The 22,221-nt window shown below is 37.8% G+C and overlaps 1 protein-coding gene across 2 annotated transcripts in view; it reads right to left on the reverse strand.

Annotated features, from left to right (window-relative positions):
- The window catches only part of TANC2 (tetratricopeptide repeat, ankyrin repeat and coiled-coil containing 2), a 382,196-nt gene that overhangs the window by 57,225 nt on the left and 302,750 nt on the right, over positions 1-22,221 (reverse strand). For both annotated transcript variants that reach the window (XM_081344806.1, XM_081344805.1), the window contains exons 15-18: positions 17,425-17,533; positions 16,386-16,508; positions 10,894-11,130; positions 7,397-7,582 (exon numbers count right to left, since the gene is read on the reverse strand). In XM_081344806.1, the coding sequence (XP_081200932.1) occupies positions 7,397-7,582; positions 10,894-11,130; positions 16,386-16,508; positions 17,425-17,533 (655 nt within the window). The remainder of the gene's footprint in view (positions 1-7,396; positions 7,583-10,893; positions 11,131-16,385; positions 16,509-17,424; positions 17,534-22,221) is intronic.

The following is a 22,221-nucleotide window of genomic DNA, read 5'->3' on the forward strand; positions in this document are numbered from 1 at the left end:
TTATTTCTCTTTTCTGGGTTACAAATTAGAAAAAAAATGCCTACTATTAGAAAAGCAGCAAAACTTGAAGAAGAGATTAAAGAATCAGAAACTCAACAAATAGAAAAAAGGGATTATGCCAGTCTTTAAAAAGGAAGTTTGAAGAATTAGGAAAGAACGTTACAGCATCAGTAATTGTATCCTGTCTGCATCAAGTAAAAGATATCTGGCTATCCACAAAGAGAGAATGGAGGAAAATGTACAAATATTCAAAAAAACATGAATAAGAAACTTGAAGAATATATACTACAGATGAATTATGAGGTAAATAAATCCAAGAATATATAGAAATTTTGGAAAATAAGACAAAAATAATAAAATGTTAAATAGAAAGAGAATGGAGTGCTTTGTCCACAAAAAGACATAATTTAAACATAATTTAGGTACGTATTATCATATCTGGTGACAAAGTAAAGGCCTATCTGTGGGTGCACCTGACCTTTGGAACCGTTTACCGGTTGAGCTCCGGATGGCTCCCGATCTTCACTCCTTCCGACATGATCTAAAAACCTATTTGTTTGAACAATCCGGGCTGGTCTGATGGGTTTGGGTTTTAATTATTGTTTTAATATAATTTATTTTTACATTTGGGCACTAGGGTTTAATTTGTTTTTAATTTTGTATTTTGGTTATTTTTGTATTTATGGCCCTGTTCACCGCCCTGAGTCCTTCGGGAGAAGGGCGGTATACAAATTAAATAAAATAAATAAATAAAAAAATAAAAAAATATTGGAAAAAAATACATGCTTGGCTAGAAAAAATATTAGGAGAACATGTAGTATTTAATCCTGAATTTTTTAAATTAGGTATACTGTAGTACCAGAAAAGATTAATAAGCAAAACTTATATTTGGTTCTACATATTGTAACCACAGCAAGAATAAGCTATGCACAATGCTGGAAGAATGAACGAATACCCTCAGAAGAAGAAGTAATAAAAAATATACTGGAATGCGCGGAGAAGGACAGATTAACTATGAGGCTGAAAGATAAAGAAGAAACAGAATACTACCAGAGTTGGAATCTATTCTACAAATGGCTAGAAGAGAGAACCAAAGAGTAGGACTTGATTATGTATTAGCGTTTTATGAACCCAGATCACACGCTGTTTGAAAAACTAACATATGTATGTAGAGGGGGAAAAATAAATAAAAAGCTTATTATGAGAATGGAGTGCTTTGTCCACAAAAAGACAGAACCTCTGTAAAAGGAATTAAATCAACTCAACAAAGCTTGTCAAATATATGATGGAGCATACAAATATATGGAAACATACTTCTTAAAAATAGATGTGGTCTGGATTTCTAATAAACTTGTTACATCTACTAATAAAGTGTAGATATTACCAAAACCTCTTTCAGATCATAACTCAGTGACTTGAACATATAAGAGTAAAGGCAGAATGAAACTTTGCTACAAAAAGAATAAATAATTGAGGACTGCAGAGAACTTGAAATGCTTTGAAATTAAATAAAGGCATGGACATAAGCATAGTTTGGATTGCAATTAAAGCTTTCATGAAAGGACAACTTATACAGCAAAATGGTAAAATGATTTAATGGAGACAAAAATGAAACTGGAGGATTTAAGAGGTCTTGGGAAAGGAAAAATGTCTCGTAGCAAATAAAAGTTCTACAGTACCAGCTTTGCATGGCATGAGTTTTTATGGTACAATAAAGTTAATGTAGATGTCAAGTTTTGAAGCCCAGTCTTGTTGGTGCTACAGACATTGCTTCTCAATTTGCCAACAAGCTTAGAGGGAGGGGAGAGGTTTGGAATGCAGACTTCAAAGATTAAGAAAGCAGACCATGGGAATCAAGGACAATGGCCAGGTATCTGGCTAAACCCAGAGATGCTCTCTCAAATCAATATTTCCCAACTTGATTGGGCAATGTGACCTGACCCAGAGGGAGGAAGAACAGGTTAAAGCTTTTACAATAGGGGTTTGGGAGGGGTCCAATCAGAACTGGTTTTATTTTTATATATGCTGATATGGTATATATTCAATAAAGCTTTGCATTAAGGGATTGGAAAGTCTCAAAGGTGTTTGCTTGGTTGGGTTCATCAGTCAGAACCTTGAAACTAAACCAGCTCTTTTAAAAATCTACCGGTGTGTGTGTGTCCCGAGCCCCTGCAGCCTGTCTCGTAGCCTATGGAAGAACTGCGAAAATTCAGAGGAAGATGGCCAGAGGGGGGCCAGTGAAGGAAGGCTATCCCATGGATTAAGCAGACTCTGGGACCCAAGCAATGGGAGCCCACCAAAACGAATCACTGACAGCACACAATGAGGCTGCAATAAAAAACCAACACCAGACTAGAGAAGTGATATGGCAGGTCGTGATGTTAAAAGAGACCAAACCAGACTTCCCATCGATCTCCCCTGGGGAAGTGTCCATCCAAGTTCTGAGGTGGAAGGAAAGGAGAGCCGCAAAATGGGAAGAGTCAATGTAGTGTAGATATTTGATGGCTTGTCACAGCCCATCAGTTGAGGAACTAAGGTTCCTCAGCCCAGGAACTGTTCCCTGAACAGGTGGACCTGTTCTCAAAGCAAGCCTATTTCACAGCCTGCTCCAGCCTCCCATCAGCCCAGAGATTGACCAAGACATTTTTTCAACATATTTATTGACTGCATGGAGTGCCCAAACGCATAATTGCAGACCGAGGGGTTCAATTCATGGCAAAGTTTTGATGTGAATTCATAAAGCTGATAGGGTCCCCCCAGGGTCTCAGCTTGGCTTTTCATCTAAGTACAAATGGAGCCACAGAACAAGCTAACTCAATGGTGGAACAATACCTGCATTCCTATGTCAACTATCATCAGTCTAACTGGATAGCACTCTTGCTGTTTGATGAGGTGGAATACAATAATGTAGTGCATAGTAGCACGGGGGTCACCCCTTTTAAAATAGCCACAGGGTTGGAGTTTGAGCCAATGCCAGAATGCCTGAGAAAAAACCCCTCATCAGTAATACTAAATGAATTGGTGGGTTCCATCAAGAGTACCTGGAGTAATGTGAAAAAAGCTCTAGATAAAACAACTGAGAGTCAGAAGAAACAGGCAGACAAGAAACCAGTTCCCCAAGGAATGTTTCATGTGGGAGATAAAATGTATCTGTCTACCAAATACTTGAAATTGAGAATCCTGTGCAAGGAACTAGGTCCCAAATACACAGGACGTTTTCCAGTAGTAAAAGTGATCAACCCAGTTATGGTAGAACTGAAACTGCCTAGAATATTGGGTAAAGTGCACCCAGTTTTTCATTGCAGCTTGCTGAAACCAGACAGAGGATCTAGGTTGAGGCCGATTGAAAAGGAAGTGCCCGGTCCAATAATAGTGGGGGAAAGAGAGGCATTATGAGATTAAGCAGACCGTGGGAATCAAGGTTAATGGCTAGGTGTCTGGCTATACCCAGAGATGCTCTCTAATAACAATATTTCCCAATTTGATGGATGTGACTTGACCCAGAGGGAAGAGGAAGAAATTAATATTTTTACTATAGGGGTTTGGGAGGGGTCCAGCCAGAGCTGGTTTTACTTTCATATGTGCCAATATGGTGTACTCAGTAAAGCTTTGCATTAAGAGATTGGAAAGTCTCGAAGGTGTTTCCTTGGTTGGGTTCACCAGTCAGATCCTTGACAGTAGATTTCAAAAATAATTATGTGAGAAATACCACACTAAGATTATGGAATAAGTATCAATCCAGATTGCATCCACAGATACTTTTACGTTCTCAGCACTGAAAGTATTTTATAATAAAGAGCAGGCAAAGAAAAATGGTTAACTTATTAGGAATTAATATAGGCAGACAAGAGTTCAAAATCAAGAGAATAATTGGAGAATGATTTAGTTTTCAATAGTTTTCATTTGCATAATTGAAATAAAGATTTAATGCAGATAGTCATGGGGAACTGAACAATACAAGATGGAATTTAAAAATTGATCTGTGTACAAATGACAAACATCTGACTGCAAAAATATATAACTTTTGTTGAAATTTGAAACTGAAGAGGAACAAGTCAAAGATTACATGATAAATTAGGCAAGAATTTTAGCTATAACATACAGATGGATTATTGGGAGAGCCTGTGCATAAAGGAACTGAAATTAATGTTGTGTTAAAAAAGAACTTTTGCAAAATGATATATTGCTGATATAGGACACCAGAGAAATTATCTAATATGCATAAAGATACTTCTAGTCAATGTTGGAATTGTAAAAAATATGAAGGAACATTTTAACACACATGGTAGATTTATGAAAATAAAACAGATGATAATAAAAGAATTTTGAAAATTAATACGGAAGTGAAACCAGAACTTTTTTTATTGGGACTTATAGTTAATTATAAAAAGCTTAAATGAGTATACATACAGTGAGAGAAAAAGATATTTGATCCCATGATGATTTTGTACGCTTGCCCACTGACAAAGAAATGATCAGTCTATAATTGTAATGGTAGGTTTATATTAAAGGTGAGAGACAGAATAACAAAAAAATCCCAAAAAACGCATTTCAAAAGTTATAAATTGATTTACATTTTAATAAGGGACGTAAGTATTTGATCCCCTATCAATCAGCTAGATTTCTGGGTCCTATGTATTTTTTATACAGGTAACGAGCTGAGATTAGGAGCATTCTCTTAAAGAATGCTGTCCACAGAAGCAATCAATCAGATTCCACAATCTCCATCATGGCCAAGACCAAAGGGCTGTCCAAGGATGTCAGGGACAAGATAATAGATCTACACAAGGCTGGAATGGGCTACAAGAGTATCACCAAGCAGCTTGGTGAGAAGGTGGCAGCAGTTGGTGCAATTATTCGCAAATGGTAGAAACACAAAATAACTGTCAATCTCCCTTGGTCTGGGGCTCCATGCAAGATCTCACCTCATAGAGTTTCAGTGATCGTGAGAATGGTGAGGAATCACCCAAGAACTACACGGGAGGAACTTGTCAATTATCTCAAGGCAGCTGGGACTGTAGTCACCAAGAAAATAATTGGTAACACTGAAATCCTGCAGCACCTGCAAGGTCCCCCTGCTCAAGAAAGCACAGCACGTCTGAAGTTTGCCAATGAACACCTGAATGATTCAGAAGAGAACTGGATGAAAGTGTTGTGGTCAGATGAGACCAAAATTGAGCTCTTTGGCATCAACTCAACTTGCCGTGTTTGGAGGAGGAAGAATGCTGCCTATGACCCCAAGAACACCAACCCCACTGTCAAAACATGGAGGTGGAAACATTATGCTTTGGGGGTGTTTTTCTGCTAAGGGGACAGGACAACTTCACCACATCAAAGGGACGATGGAAGGGGCCATGTACCATAAAATCTTGGGTGAGAACCTCCTTCCCTCAGCCAGAGCAATGAAAATGGATCGTGGATGACAGTGACCGAAAACTCGCAGCCAAGGCAACAAAGGAGTTACTCAAGAAGAAGCACATTAAGTTCCTGGAAATGCCTAGCCAGTCTCCAGACCTAAATCTGTGGAGGGAGCTGCAGGTTCGAGTTGCCAAATGTCAGCCTCAAAACCTTAATGACCTGGATAATTTTTCCCCTCACTGTATGTTAACTGCAGTAAGATTATTATATGTCAAAGATGGAGAAATTTTGAAGTATCCACAATGGAAGAATGGATTGTGAAGATGGTAGAATTAGCAGAGATAACAAAACTGTCCTGTTTGGTCAGGACAAGACACTATAAGTACCATTATAAAAGACTACAGTCTTTTATAGATTTTTTATTGAAAATGGAAAAAAGTGAAATAGTGATTTCTAGATTCGATGACTGAAAAAAGAGACTGAATAAGGATCTGAAGGAATCATTGTAATATTAGTAGTAGTGATAATTAATTAATTTGTAACTTTTGTAAAAAAAGAGTGGACATCTTCTATTTTTTTCTTCCTTAAAACTGTATTTTTTTCTGCAATTTTCCTTTCTCCTTTTCTTTCTTTTCTTGATATATTTTTGTATTCATCTGTAATTTAAGTAATAATGTTTAATAAAAATTAATTTTAAAAGAAAGAGGGAGAGGGAGAGAGTCGATAAATTTTAAATACTGTATTTAAAATACTGACTTTTAAAGCTCAACCTTTTGGTTTGCCTGTGCCATACTGGTTGAAGATGAATTGACTTAGGCCATATATAAAATATAAAATATAGTTAATGTATATAAATATCGAGTGTCCTTTATTTTTTATATTTTTTATTATCTTGTGGGGTAGCATTGCTAGTTGTCCAGGGCCATATGTGGCCCATGTCCGTGGGTTAGACATATGTGCTTTATATAATCTAGTACCAGGATCTTCATTTTGACCACAACACTTTTTCTTGATGCCTCCTCTGGCAAAGTGGTCACTGTCTGATTACTAAACTTAAAGTTGATGTTAACTCTTAGCAATCACACAAATAAATCTCCAGGATGATCTATCCCCAGTCTGGCCCTTCAGGTCTTCAAATGTTGCACCCATTGATATTGTAACTGATTTTACCAATTTTGCTACTGGACACCCTCTTCTGTTTTCTTCCAAATGAACCTGGTCATTTATGCCTTAGTGAAAACTCTGGATTGAATTGCTATATGATCACTTTGCTTTTTTTTCTTGGCTATTCATGATATTCTCAGAAGTCTTCTCTAACACTAAAATACAAAACAACACTTGTTCTATCCTACCCTGCTTTTTCAAAATCCAATGTTTGCTTCCATAGAGTTCACAACAAAACCCATTGCTTGCATGACTCTGATGTTGGCAAGCATAGACACAACACTGTATCTGAATATCTTTTCAAGGCCATAATTGCTACCCTATAAGTGCTAGTCTTTGTTGTACTTCTTAATTGCTGTTTCTTTTACGGTTGATAGTCAATCATAAACGACAGGTAATGTCTACCACTTCAATTATCTTCATTGTCAGTTATAAAGCCTGCTGTGGGACCTGTTGTCATTAGTTTGTTCTTCTTTATATTTATTCCCATTTTTTTCCGTTTCTTGACTTTCATTATTAGAACTTTTTAACTAATTAATCAATCAATAACATTCAGAAAATGCCCATCTCCCTCACAGAGGGACACTGGGCTGTTACAAATAAAATGCTGAAAACATAAAAGCAGAATATAAAATTTAAAACAGAGGTAGATCATTTGCATTGTTAAAGTAATGTTATTAGGATAGTTTAGGCTATCAATATTTCTTCATCCAGTTTTAAAACTATGCTCATCTTGTTTCAATCCAGTCTCCCTCAATAGTGGCAATTCTTTGACTTCTTTCAAACTTAAATAAGGAGTTATTAAGTAGGATCTTGAGTAAACATCTAAGTTGAAGGCTACCTAGCCATTCAGTAAGACTAACTAACAATTTACCTCAGTATATCCCATGCTAGCAGCAGCAATGAGTGCTTGTTGGATGGCCTGGCTTTTTTTGAACACTCCTTGTAGCTGTCCAGCCATTGTCCAGTCACACTGAATCAAAAATTTGACAACCTCCAGGTGACCTCTAAGAGCTGCATGTACCAATGCACACTGACCATTCTTGTCCAAGTGATCCACCTTGACAACAAAAGGAAAACCACAATTAAAATTAAACTGTTTCAGTAACTCTCATTGCAATATTCATATAGAAATATTTCTACTATGTTTCTCTGGCTAAATATATGCAGAATTAGCCAGAATAAGTTCCTAAAAATTGATGTCCTCTGAAAATAGATGTTCTATAATACAAGTAGTCCTTGACCTACAGTTATTCAGTTACAATGGCAAATAGGGCTATATCATTGCTGGAATTTTGGCTGTCCCAACATTACCATGGGCATGTGATTGTGATCTGTGTGCTTGACAATAAGTTTGCACTTATAACTGCACCTCATCCTCACTCCCACCGTTCCCAATTTGCACCAAATTCTTGTATCCTCCCTGATTCGTGCTTCATTCACCCACACACATCTTTGTATATCCTTCCTGACTCACACCTCTTATGTATCCCCTTGTGCACCCTCCCTTTCCCTCCTCTTCCCCCAGCTAACCCCACCCCCCATCAGGCAGCAGCTACTTATCTGCCTCTCAGCTTAGGACTTGCAGCTTGTTGCTAGCTTCCCCATGAACTTTGGTTGTTGGAAACTTGCAGAAAGTTGTTGTAAGGACCTGCCTCAATTAATCCTCCCAAGAAAGCAGAACTCTTGAAACTTGCATTGTCTCAACAGGAACTTTTATTGAAAGTTATTGATGGCAGGAGAGTAAGGCAGGACCTGAGGATTTCTCATGCAAAACGTTACATCAAAAGAACCCTTTCAAACCCAACCCCAAATGTCCAACCAGCTGATTTGAATTGAACCAATCCATAGGTATTAAGTTGTTCTGAGAAACCAACGACAAGGTGCTGTTCTCAAGGCTGTCAGGTTTCTCCATGGCTACTTCCCATCTGACTGGAGATAAGGCAGATGGCCGGAGGCACATTCCTTTCACATCCCAAGTAAGATACTCCAAAGTAGATAGAACAGAGGAAATACATTGCAGCAGATACATAGGTCACTCCCCCCACTTTCTAAGCACAAGCCTCTCCCCCTTATAGATGGAAAGCGGTTGCCATAACCCAATTATATAAAAATGTCCTTTTTGCTGCACTCCTTGGCTGGATTGGCTGGGATTGGACTTTGCACTGTGGCTGGAGCTGCTTTTGGAATTCTGCCTCCCCTCCCACCTGCCCCCAGTGAAAACCCAGTTCCAGTCTGGCCCAAGATGTGGCACAAACAGCCTTTTGATATGCTGTGGCTTTAGGGCTCCTCTTTTCCTAGTACAAAGCCTACCCAAGCTTGGCCCAGTAGCCAAGCTGGGCACTCCTCATTAGCAGTGAGAACAAGAAACTAGTGAAGGTGCAGGGCACCAGAGGTCTTGCAGGATGACAAGGGTGACTGGCTGGGACTGGGACTGAGCTGGAGTGACTGCACCTTTCCAGAGTATGGCAAGCAGCTCAAGAGCCATGCAATCAGGGGTTGCTTGCCGCCTTGTAGTGCAGGGTACTGGGTGACCAAAAGGACAGAGATGGGGAGGAAGTAGGTGAGTGGGAAGAGTTTGAGACAGTCCCTTATCTCAGGGCTAGCAGGGACCAAGCCCAGAATGGCTTGGTTTGGGATTTGTACTCATTTAAGGATCTGTGATTTTTGGTCAATGGCAGCAACTGGGACTGCTAAGATTACTGTTGCTAAGTGATGTGGTCACATGACACCTTGCTTTGTATCAGAAATGCTGATCCCAATTATGGTTGTAAATTAAGGACTATCTGTATTTGACATGTACTGATGCACTAATTAGTACATTTTTACATATTTTATATTATATTTCATAGGCACGTCATTATATTATATTTCATAGGCACCCTTTCATTTTGGTAGTGAAATGATTACTACTCCCACGCAGTCAATCTTTATTTTGCTGCCTGGTATTTTGGCTTGATTGATATGAAAGTCCTCAATCTCATAGAAATCTGCATTTTCTTTAGTTGAAAAGTAGTAAATTTAGTTGGATTTGTCATATTTGCAATGAAGCAGGTACCCTCTACAGCAGGGGTGTCAAACTCAATTTCATTGAGGGCTGCATCAGCATTGCGGTTGCCCTCAGGGGGCCAGGTGGGTATGGCCAGGGTGGGCGTGGCCTACTGGGTGGGCATGGCCAGCTCTACATTGTTCGCATCAAGGGTGCCTATGGGAGCCTGGGCAGGAGTGGGACAGATCTGAGGGTCTCTGGCAGAAGGACGGTCTCTGGGCCAGGGCCAAGGCAGTGGGGGCCATTCCCTCACTGTTTCCAGGATGGCTTTACGGGCCACATGAAACCACTTCACGGGCCGGATCCGGCCCCCAGGCCTTGTGTTTGACATGTCTGCTCTACAGGTATAGCTTCTGCTATCGCTTCTGCTATCTCTTCTGCAGTAGTGACATATTCTGTTGTTCCTGCTGGGCTAAATGATTCAAATTCTGGATTAGTTGGTTGAACTGAGTAGCTGTCTTATGTGTATACTGAAACAATGTCTTAACTGGGCAGTAGCCATTGTTCTGAATCCCAAATGTGTATGTGATGGTCCTCCCCTCACTAATGCAGAAGTGTAGAAAGGGAAATCAAGCTATTTATCAGACTCAACCTCAATAAAAGCAACCTAGGCACTTGACGTAATATGATTAATTAAAAATTTTGATTTGCAAAAGATGGAAAACAATTACAATAAATCAATTTGCCAAAATGAGGGTATAGTATTTCCTTATACTACAGTTCAAACCTGGCAGTCCTCTTTCCCATGCTTTCGTCATCTTAGCAGACACCTTGCTTGCATTGCTCATGCATAATGTGAGGTGGTAGTACATTATTGACATTACTGACACATTCAACATTCCCAACCTGGGAAATACTAGTTCCCAATATATTGTATTTCTTACATATGCAATAAGCCAGGGTATCATACAGATTGCATTTCAGTTTGGATTCTCAACTTTTTCAAAGTAGCTGAAAAAAATTATAATACCACTTAATACAAATAATGCTGAAATTTTCTCATAAACTCAATCAGCCACTTGCTTTGTAACAGCACGTCACATCCTGCTACTCTTCCTTAATTGAAATGTGTAATTTTCTTATGACTGCATGATTACCAAAGGAGCTCAGGAAAAAATAAAGCTGTTTTAAATCATTGTTTTAAGTGTAGCATGTATGCCCATGCTTGCTCCATAGCTGTTTAATCAGAAAGATGTAGTCACTTATCTGATTAAAATAAAAAGCAACTCCACCCTATTGCACTACAATCCCACATAATTGTTCTAGATACTGTAGCTCAACTATGGCAACTTAGCAGCCACCCATTCCAACCCCTTCATCACCTTGGCTCTCTTCTTGCATAAAAGTGCCACAATGTTTAAATAGCCAGCAGCAGCAGCATAACCAAGAGATGTTAAACCACTTTCAGAAGAGGCATCAACATTTGCTCCAAACTCCAACAGCAAGGCTACCATCTCAGAGTAACCAAGGTGAGACTGGACACATAAAATTGGGGCATTGTTTAGCACTTCAGTCCTGTAATTGATGTTGGCACCTCCTAAGATCAGCAGACGACTGACCTACGCAACAAGAAACAGAACAGTAATATATTAGAGCAATATTCTCCAGATTTCTAATACCTGAGAAATTTTGATTTTCTGAACTGAATTAATTCAGTGTTTTTGGTACTAAATCTCCCCACACTGATTTTGAATTGGATGAGCAATTCTTGAAATACTGGAATGAGAAGAATAGAGATGAATGGAATGAATGATTATTTACTAATAGCTACAATTCTTTGAATGGTTATTTGTAAATTTAATTTAATTCATTTGATTTAGGTGACATCCAACTCCAAAAGACGTTGAGGGCTCACAGTACAACAAAAGAATAAAATACAATATAATTCAAAAGCCAACCAGTTGAAAGATTTAAAAAAGCAGATGAAAAAACAAAATAGTGAATCTGGATATGAGTAAAACTCAGAAGGGATTTCAAACACCTTAGTCCAAGATTCCAAATTATAGCATGTGCCTGGTTACATGGATACTGGGAGTCTAAAAAAAAATATGTGTAGTGTAGAAAGTCCTGAACAGGTTCTACCTAATTCTGCCCAATTTTAGCCTAAGATTACATTCTTCTCAGCTTCTGTGGAAAATTTACAAAAAGCCAAATAAAAGTTCAGAAATTATTATCTCATTCTTTCTGCTCTAGTTGAAGCTTTGCATAGGAAATTAATTAGGACAGGAGAAGCAATAACATCTTGTACTAGCTGGTACTAGCTGGTAGTACAAAGTCTGAAATGGTTTTTCCAAAGTCGGAAATGGTTTTTCATTTAACAAACTAAGAGATTATGCCATTGGAAAAACAAATTGCTCACTAGAAGAGTGAAGATGAAAGAGGAGTTCGGGAACTTGATCTTCACTAGCTCATTAAGCCATGAGGTTGAAGGAGAAGTTGATCAAATTAAGGAATCATCAAAACTGTAATTGTTTCCTTCTGACTGGTCAGAGTGAGCTGTATTAAATAGTGAACAATGTACTGGTTTGGATAAGTGGTGTTAATAAGCCTCAGTTCTGGGCATTGAGCAAATGACATACTTTGAGTGAGAAGCTATATTGGACTAAACCCTGATTGTAGGACTTCTAAAGAGAAATTTAAGAACAAAAATGTAATGTGGACATGAAAACAATCCCATACTGCCCATTAATTGTGGATTCTTTCAGGAGGAAGACTGAAATGCTTAGACAGAAGACACAAAAAACAAGGAATGGAGAACCACAGATTGCCCTAAGTATTTTATCATTAGACTAAGATAATCAGGTCTTCAGATCTTTTTTTTTTGAAATTATTAATTTTTTTAAAAAATCCTTTCATAATTACAAAGCTGGAAATTATCGCATTTATTTTAGATCCTACCGAAGCAGGAGGACTCTTATCTTTGCCTCTTATGTTTGATATATTTGCTTGAATGTTGTGAAACTTCTTTATCTTTATTTTTCATTAGACATTTATTGTTTTTGCATAGTCCTATCTAAGATGAAAAGGGTGGGATGGCCAAGCAGTTAAGATGCTGGGCTTGTCAACTGGAAGATTGGCAATTTGAGACATAAGTACTATAAGACAGAGTGAACTCCCATTACTTTCCCAGTTCTTGCCAACCTAGCAGTTCAAAAGCATGTAAATGCAAGTAGATAAATAGGTATCACTTCTGTGGGAAGGTAATAGCATTTTGTGCATCTTTAGTGTAATAGTCATCCTGGCCACATGGCCATGGAAGCATCTTGGGACAACACTAACTCTTCGGTTGTGAATCAGAGATGAACATCATCCCCTAGAGTAGGACACAACTGGCAGGGGTCCTTGGTGCTCTCTGAGCTTGGTTGTTTTCTAACAGACGTTTTATTACACAAATTAGCTAACATAATCTGGGTTAGAAGAATTGATCCTTCTTCTACAACTGTGCCCATTCCTTTTCTCTTCCTTCTTTCCCTGACCTCAGTTTTCTTCATCTCTAAAACAGTCTTCATTAAAATTTCTCTGATATCTTATTCTTTGTTATCTAAATTAAAGCATCCACAAATCTTTTTTTGCCATGCTTCTCTCCCATTCCAGAGTTGGCATATCATGCCATCCTAAATGTTGCTGTTGCCTGCCTGGCATAGCCATAATAGGATAGTGTTGGACTGCTGTTTTATAGCTTTAATTTCTAACATTTTAAGAGATATGATTGATGATTTCCTCAGCTGTAATTGTAGCTCTATCCAATATCATCCACAACATAAAAAATCTGCTCCAATTGAGACACACAACCAATTTTATTACTCCATGTACTGCGATTTATTCTTTTAATTTTGTCATCAATTGACTTTTTAATTTATTTTTTAAAGTTGACAGTTTAATCTTTTGGTAGCAGCAAAAGAATTAGTTTTTTGTCTCTTTGGGCTGCAACTTGGGTCAGTTAAGCACATTCTTAGATTAAAAGCCCCTTCACACAATTACTTATGCCATAGTCATCTCACAAACTGGTTATTGCAGTGCACTTTGAATAGGCTGAGGGTACCAGTGTAAAATCTGTTATGTATAATAGATAAGAGATTGGGGAAAAGAATGAAAATTTAAAGAATCTCTGAAGAGTTTTAGAATTTTCTTATATTATTTCTTAAAAATCTACACAAAAAGTAACAGGCTGGACTTAGATGAGAACAAATTTAGGATCAGGATGGAAAGAATATACTGAATTGACCATTCTTGTTTGTTTTGTTTGTTATTTGTACGTCTTCTAAAATTCTTGATGAATTGTTAAGAAATATTTTTTTAATCTCCTAACACTCTGGAGCTCTATTTCCTGGTAGAAAGGCAAGATATAAAACTAATACATGAATTAATAAAATTTTCTATTACTTCAATGTGGTCTTCAGAGTTGTTCTTGAAGACCACTTGGTAGCTTCCAACTAGGCCAGAGTACAGTAGCATGGACAGTGATGGGTATGCCTCAGTGTGTTCACATGACACTCTTGCTTTGCAAATTGCATTAGCAGCCAGTTTGCTGCTAGGTGCAATCCAGGGTGCTGGGTATTATGTATAAAACCCTACATGGCATAAGTCCAATAGTTGAGGGGCTATTTATATACTGTGGTGTCTCCCCAGTTGGTTCAAAGCAACAGGGTTGGCATGCTCGGGTTCCTTCAATCAGTATTATTTATTGAAACCCAAAAAGCATGACTTCTCTGTTACAGCATCTGACTTCTAGAATGAGAATCACCCTGAAATGCAGGTAGCTTCCACAATGACAATGTTCTGAAGTGTCTGTTTTTCCTCCCAGACAGAGCTAGGTGAATTGCAATGCCTTGCTGGGTGTGTAATATATCCTTCTGTGTGTTAGCTGGATTTGTCATTTCATTTAATTCATTAATTCATTCTATGAGCCTTGGTGGAGCAGTGGGCTGATGCCTCCTTAAGTAACACCAGCTGCCTGCAATTAGTGCAGGTTCGCATCCCACCAGGCTCAAGGTTGACTCAGCCTTCCATCCTTCCGAGGTAGGTAAAATGAGGATCCAGATTGTTGGGGGCAATAAGTTGACTTTGTAATAATGCTGCTGGGGGGGGGGGGCGAAAGCCCTAATAAACAGGCATATACATAGAATGAAGGCTATTGCTAAGCACATTTGAATTGTGCTTAGATTGTAAGCCACCCTGAGTCTTCGGAGAAGGGCGGGATATAAATGGGATTAAAATAAAAAAATAAAATAAAAATTCTATATAGATTATATATTTTGTGATTTGTTGCTATGTCTAAGAGCTGCAGAGAGTTGGTCTGAGTTGGGCAATGTCTAAATCAAATGAATGAATGAATGAATGAGTGTATGAATGAACAGATAAAGTATAACAACTTACATTAATTATATCAAACAAAGATGTAACAAAGATGTCAGTAAAATGTCCTTAGAAATAAGGAAACTGGATCTGATAATTTGGAGAAATACCTTCAGATCTATGGAAATCATAATTTATCATACTTGATAGACATAAAAGGAAGACAAAATGGAAAGGTAATTCACTGGAATATAAAAATAAATCTTGCTAAAGTTCTGGCACAAGTAATTCTTCACTTCGTAAAGTCTCTGAACCATTTCCTTAGTGACTATTTAAAGTTATGATGGTGATGAAAAAATTTGGTCCTCAAACTGGAGCCCCATGGAACCATGATCAAAATTTGAGTGCTTGGCAACCAACATGTATTTATGATGATCACAGTGTCCCAGGGTCAGGTAACTGCCAGCTGACTTTCAACAAACAAAGTCAATGGGGAAGCCAAATTTGCTTAATGACCATGTGATTCATTTAACAACCACAGCAAAAAAGATAATAAAATCAGGCACAACTCATTTAACAGTTGCCCCATCCCCTTTAGCAATGGAATTTCTGGCTCCAATTGTAGTTGTAAGTTGAGGACTACCTGTTTTTGAAACAGGAAGTACTAAGTTTCTGAAATATTAAAAAAATGAACAAAAGTGAAGCAGGTTGCCTGATGCAAAACAAGGATATTATCCAACTTGTTCTGATGTAATGTCAAAAATCTAAGGACAACTAAATGTTTAGTTCTTTTCCAGATCAAGACAAAACCAGATCTGGGAAGGATTGTTCTTTCCAATAGGAACATCTATCAACATATTGGCTTTGCTTAATATGGAATGAGTAAAATAGGATAAACAGAATAACCTGCTCCACTCTGGAATGAGCAGGAGAAGATATAGAGGATAACATGCTGTGCAAAAGGACCCTACAGTTAAAAGCTTTGCCCATCTACCATTGTCTTGGTTTTTAAAAAATAATTTTTCATTTTTTCCAGGAGAGAATATCTTTTGGCATTAATAGAAGTTTCACTTCAAACCCAAAGTAACTAGTATTAGGGAAAGAGGGTCAAGAGAAAGGGCTCAATCCATCTCTCAAAATAACAGTTGGAAGAAACCTTGAAGGTCTTCTAGTCCAATCCCCTGCTCAGGCAAGAAACCCTATACCATATAATGTTCAGGATCACCAGAGCTGCTATTTATATAAGGAAAATATTGATATTAATCGCATTTATGAAATTAATGTCATTTTGGTTTGGTATCAACATAACATAATATTAACCAAAGAGGCAATTCCATAAGGTGGATCATGGGTAACAAACTGTGATGACCAATGTTTAATTTCTCTAAGTCCAAGCAGTTTATTCATAACTTCAGAATCTTAAGTTTCTATTTAAACTCAAAGCTGTTATTTTGACAAAATCACAAGAGGATTTGTCTCTGCAATCTGAAACTTAAAAGGCAATTTCTATTTCTAGTACCTTTATATTGGGTGTATACAAATTGCGTAGAGAGGCCAGTGCCATGGAAAGACCTTCTGAGCTATAAGTAATCCAAAGCCCTTGAAGAATTGAGGAAGAGACACCAACTTTTTTACTAAGCCCCTGTAAAAGATAAACATTATATAACTCTAAGCATTTATTTTCATTTGTAGTTAAACCTCATGAACAATTTAATCTCAAATCTATTAGCAGTAATTCAAACTTAAAAGTGAGTAATTTCCTTAAGACAATGCAAAAATACTGTAATAGATGGAATGTTTTAAATTATATGCTCAAAGAAAGAAAAGCCAAAGTATCAATGATCATTTTTTACTGTCACTTAGTAACTTCTCTAATCCTGAATCAGATATGAAAATAATCAGACTGGTTTAGCATTGGATCACCTCTCACTGAAATCAGGATTCCTACAGACACATTTTTATGACAATTTTAATGCTCCATTTTTAAAAAGATTTTGGGCTTTAATAAAAGGCTATAAAAATCATTTCCGATCTACAAACTATATTTCAGCAATGGAAAAAATATTTTAATGAGGATTTATTAATTATAACAGAGTTTTAGAAGAGGATCTCCGATTAGTGATTTCCAGGTCAAACACAAATTATTTTCAAGATTCTTGTCAATCTTGTTCACAAGGTTCACAAGAGAGAAGTGAGACAACAATAATCATTCATATTGTCCTTTAGTATATCTATTTACTGTTCCCTTCTATATTTTGGATGAGAAAGAATGAATAATGAATGAAATTATGTCAATAAAAGGTTTAGAATTATTCTTTGCTGTGTCTGATAACAACAGAAAAAGCATGCAGGAACATTGTAACTTTTCTCTTTCCATCTTATATTGTTTTGGCAGTGAAGCTATCTGAGAATGGAAACTTGACTCTCCCTGTTAACTGACTAAACTACAATACTAATATATAACTCAGATGGTAAGCATTATTTATGCTTTATTATAACAGCAATACACACCAGTATACAGAATCCAACAAACAGATGCTATCATTTTTTCTGCCTACCTTGAAGATGTGTGCTTTGAGAATATGATGGCCCAACTCAATTGTCTGCTGCCTGTTGAGTTTTCCCTCTTGACGGGAAAACCAAAAGGCAAGTAAAGTATGACCGCTCCTAAAGAGAGAGAGGGGAGGGAGGGAGGGAGGGAGGGAGAGAGAGAACAAACACAATGGGAAAAGGAACCCAAAGGTCTAACTTCAACGTATGTAAAGACACTTAACAGCCAGATCCTAGAAAAATGATGATTTCACTTATACAATTTATTTACATGATATACTTCTGCTAAATAAATTGAATTCCACAACTGAATATTAAATGCTATTCAACTTTTAATTTCATGAAAATAATCTCCTTGCTTTAGACTGAATAAAATCACTGACATATAAGTAGAGATAAATTGATAACATGAAAAATACATTTATCAAGTATGAGCTTGCAGATGTGATTTTTACCATGATCATGAAGAAAAAATATGTGAGGAAATAATGTATCTTCACTATCATCTTGGTTGTAATTAGTGGCCCCTACTTGTAATTTTCTTTGAATTCTTGTGGAATAATAATGATTTGTGCATATGTACTTCATATTTAAACACTATCAAAAGACTAATAAAGATTTTAGAACTTGCTACTAATGAATGGATTTATACTTCTTTTGATTGATTATACTTCAGTGGTATCTCTCTGTGTAAGTCTGTACCTCCTGGCAACTGCCTGAATAAGTCCTTGCAAGTTTTCTTTATAGCATTTTTGCAAATGGTTTGCCACTGCTTTCTTTCTAGGACCAAGAATGACTTGCCAGCTGGCAACATGCCTAATGCAGGTTTAGAACTCACAGTCTCCTGGTTAATAGCTGATTCCTTAACTATTACACCAAACCTATTATCTTTTTCTCAGACATATGATGAAAAATTAATGATGAGAAGGGAGCAGGTAGCTTCCAGGAAGCAAACTGCTTTCACTCCCATGAGTTGAGCTGTAGGTTTGATCTCCGAGCTTGGCAATTTGGCTGCAAACATTTCGTCTCCATTCGGGAACATCTTCAGTGTGCTTTGAATTGTGTTCATTTGCCAGAGCACTGGACTTTAAATTGGTGTGGCTGTTGTTTGGATGTTTCTGAGTCATGGTCTGTTATGACTCAGAAACATCCGGACAAACAACACCTACACCAATTTAAAGTCCAGTCCTCTGATAGATGAGCACAATGCAAAGCACACTGAAGACATTCTCCCCCCCGCCCCCCGAATGGAGACAAAATGTTTGCAGCAAAATCGCCAAGTTCAGAGATGAAACCAACAGCCCAGCTAACAACCCGAGCTACTCCCATGAGTATTTCATCAATCATTAATCAATAATCAGAATAGAGCTGGAAGGGACCTTGGAGGTCTTCTAGTCCAGCCCCCTGCTTAAGCCGGAGTCCCTATATCATTTCAGAAAAGTGGCTGTCCAGTCTCTTCTTAAAAACCTCCAGTGATGAAGCACCCACAATGTCTGAAGGCAACTGTTCCACTGATTAATTGTCCTGACTGTTAGGAAGTTTGTCCTTAATTCCAGTTTGCTTCTCTCCTTGATTAGTTTTCATCCATTATTTCTTGTCTTGTTTCTGGTGCTTTGGAGAATAATTTGATCCCCTTCTTCTTTGTGGCAGCCCCACAAATACTGGAATACTGTTATCATGTCCCACGTAGTCCTTCTTTTCTCTAGGCTGGCCATACCCAAATCCTGCAACCATTCTTCATATGTTTTAGTCTCCAGACCTTTAATCATCTTAGTTGCTCTTCTTTGCACTTTTTCCCAAGCCTCAACATCTTTTTTGTAATGTGGTGACCAAAAGTGGATGCAGTATTCCAGATGTGCCCTTACTAAGGCTTTATAAAGCAGTACTAATACTTCAAATGATTTTGATTCTATGCCTCGGTTTATACAACCAAGGGTTGTATTAGCTTTTTTTCACTGCTGCTGCTGCACACTGCTGGTTCATGGTTAAGTGATCGTCCACTAGGACTCCAAGGTCCGTCTCACAGTTACTGTTCTTGAGCCAGGTTTTGCCTAATCTGTACTTGTATCTTTGGGTTTTCCTGCCCAGGTGCAAACCTTGCTTTTCTGCACATTAAATATCATTTCATTGAATAGGGCCCATTGTTCAAGTCTGTCAAGATATTTTTGGATCCTGAGCTTGTCTTCTGGGGTGTTGGCTATTCCTGCCACCCTGGTGTCATCTGCAAATTTGATGAGATCCCCTTCTATTCCCTCATCTAAGTCACTTATGAATATATTGAAGAGTACTGGGGCTAAGACACAACTTAAACCACTGGAATATTTATGTATGTATTTGTATTTCTATAGTTTTATAATATTAATATTGCCATTCATCTCACAAAAACATTACTCTGGGCTTAATGTTAAAATAAACTTTCTTTTATGAGTGAATGGAAAAATGGCAAAAATATGTTATAATTTTTAGATAATGAATGATACTTGTTTAAAGATACCTATTTTTCAAGTTGCTGAAGTAAACTTAAATGGCTCCACAAAAGATAATCTGGAAGCCATTTATAAATAATTTTCAAAATTATTTACTATTTTTGGGATAATTAATTCTTGATGGAGACATAAATCTTGTTATGAACTTTCAATTGGATATACTCCTCCAAAAATGTATTTATAATCAAATTTGGACAATTATGCAAAATTACCTGCAAGAATTTTACTTGAATGATAATTGGGGGTACATCCTGGTTTAAAAAGATACTATACTTTTATATCCAAGCTCCAGGAACTATTTTTTAGATCAGATCCTTTTAAAAATGTCTTTTTAATTTGTTTGTTCAGATAAACAAATTAATCTTACTGTGTTGATTTTATATAATGTTTTAATTATATTAACAGTTCATCTTAAAGAATGTGAGTTAGTTAATGATGTTTTTTAAAAAATCTTTTAAACATCTCTTCAATGATTAATTTTCTGGAAATGGACTTCTAGTGATAATTTATGGCAATCTAATTGTGTTTGAGGTGCAGAAACAGTGTCATAGCTTGGGTATGGCTGATGACTAGTGGTAGATGCCTGAAATCTTCCTCCAGATGAAGGAGGAAGTATGAAATAGACTCATTTAATCTCCAGACAGCTCCCCTCATGAGTAAACTGCAAAGGCAGCGTTAGTGCATAAATTAAGAGAAAGAAAAGAAGATGGACTTCCGATTTGCCGCACAGCTGCCATGGATGCCTGGGAAGCAAGCTTCATCTCCCATGTCCAGTTTCAGATCGCTGGGGGACCCTGAAAAGGGACGAAAGTCACCCCGTGGAGGCAACCAGCAAGTAGGGGCCCTTATTGGATCGCGGAAGAGCGGTAGCTCTCTTGCTAAAGCCAGCGATTCCCTCCAAACCGGCGGACGAAAGACTGGCCATAGAGACATGGCTCATCACTAGGCTGCAGACAGCTGAAGTCACACTCATCATCTGGCAACTTCAAAGCAGCGTGGAAGAGACTGGGTGAGATCTACCTCTCTTAAATACTAATTTCTCTCTGTACCAGCATAAGCTGCTAAACTACTTTTCCCCCTGTGGAGAGGGAAGGGGGATTTAGCCCTCCCTCCAGACATAGCGGCGACCGACTACCCAGGGGAGTTTAAAATGTTGAAAAAATTAACTGGATCCTAATTGGGAATGTATTTCCTAGAATTTGTGGATTAAAAGACTCTGTATTCTCTATTTTCTATTTTTCCCCCCAATTTTTATTCCCTATTTTTATTGAAGATCTGAGTTTTTCTTTTAAAACAGAACTTAAAAGTTCTAAATAAATTTGGAGAGACATCTTAAGGTTTAAGGTTTATTAAATTTATATGCCGCCCTTCTCCCTGAGGACTCAGGGCGGCTCACAACAATAAAAAGTTAAAAGATATAAATACAAAAATTAAAAGAGGATTAAACAATATAAGAAATAAGAACAATTTAAACCAATAAAAAACCAAATTTAAAAACCATGACCAGTCCAGGCCCGCTTGTTGGAATAACCAGGTCTTTAGGTCATGGTGGAAGGACCGAAGGTCAGGGGCCATCCGCAGCTCCAGGGGCAGTTTGTTCCAGAGGGTCAGTGCGCCCACAGAGAAGGCTCTCCCCCTGGGGGTCGCCAGCCGGCATTGCCTGGCCGACGGCACCTGAGGAGGCCGACTCTGTGGGAGCGAACCGGGCGATGGGAGGTTGACATTGGCAGCAGGTGGTCTCACAAGTACCTTGTGGCTAAACTGGATATTGCAATCAGTTATTGTGAAAAGGAGACTTGGCCGACAGCCCACAAAATAGATAAGATACAAGTAACCTTGAGAGGCTCAGCTGTGCTTTTTGCTTAGTGGATTTCTTGAATGTAAAGTCTTTTAGTTTAAACAGACTATTATGAAAGAAGATCAGAAATGGATCTTCCTTATGGAAGAAAAGCAGGACCAAACCCTTTGTATATTGAAAGAGATTCTTCAAACCTTAATTACAGTTGGTGAGGCAATAAGAAGCTACAGAAAAAAACAAGAAGACAGCCCGGATATGCAAAAGGAAATTATGACTATAACTGAAGAATCATCTATGCAGGATACTACAGAAAACGTGGAACAATTAAATATGACAGAAGACTCAACTACTCAACAGACACAGACAATGGAAAATACAGAAAAGAAATTGACAAAAGGGAAAGAGGTAAAGACTTCCTATCTAAAACAGGAGCCTGAGGATCTTAAAAGGAAAACAGATGGAAGAGAAGATAAACAGTTCAGGACAAATACGTCAAAGTGGAAAAACAAGAAGACTTGCTG

This window comes from Vipera berus, assembly GCF_964194415.1.
Source record: "Vipera berus genome assembly, chromosome: Z".
NCBI lineage: Eukaryota > Metazoa > Chordata > Lepidosauria > Squamata > Viperidae > Vipera > Vipera berus.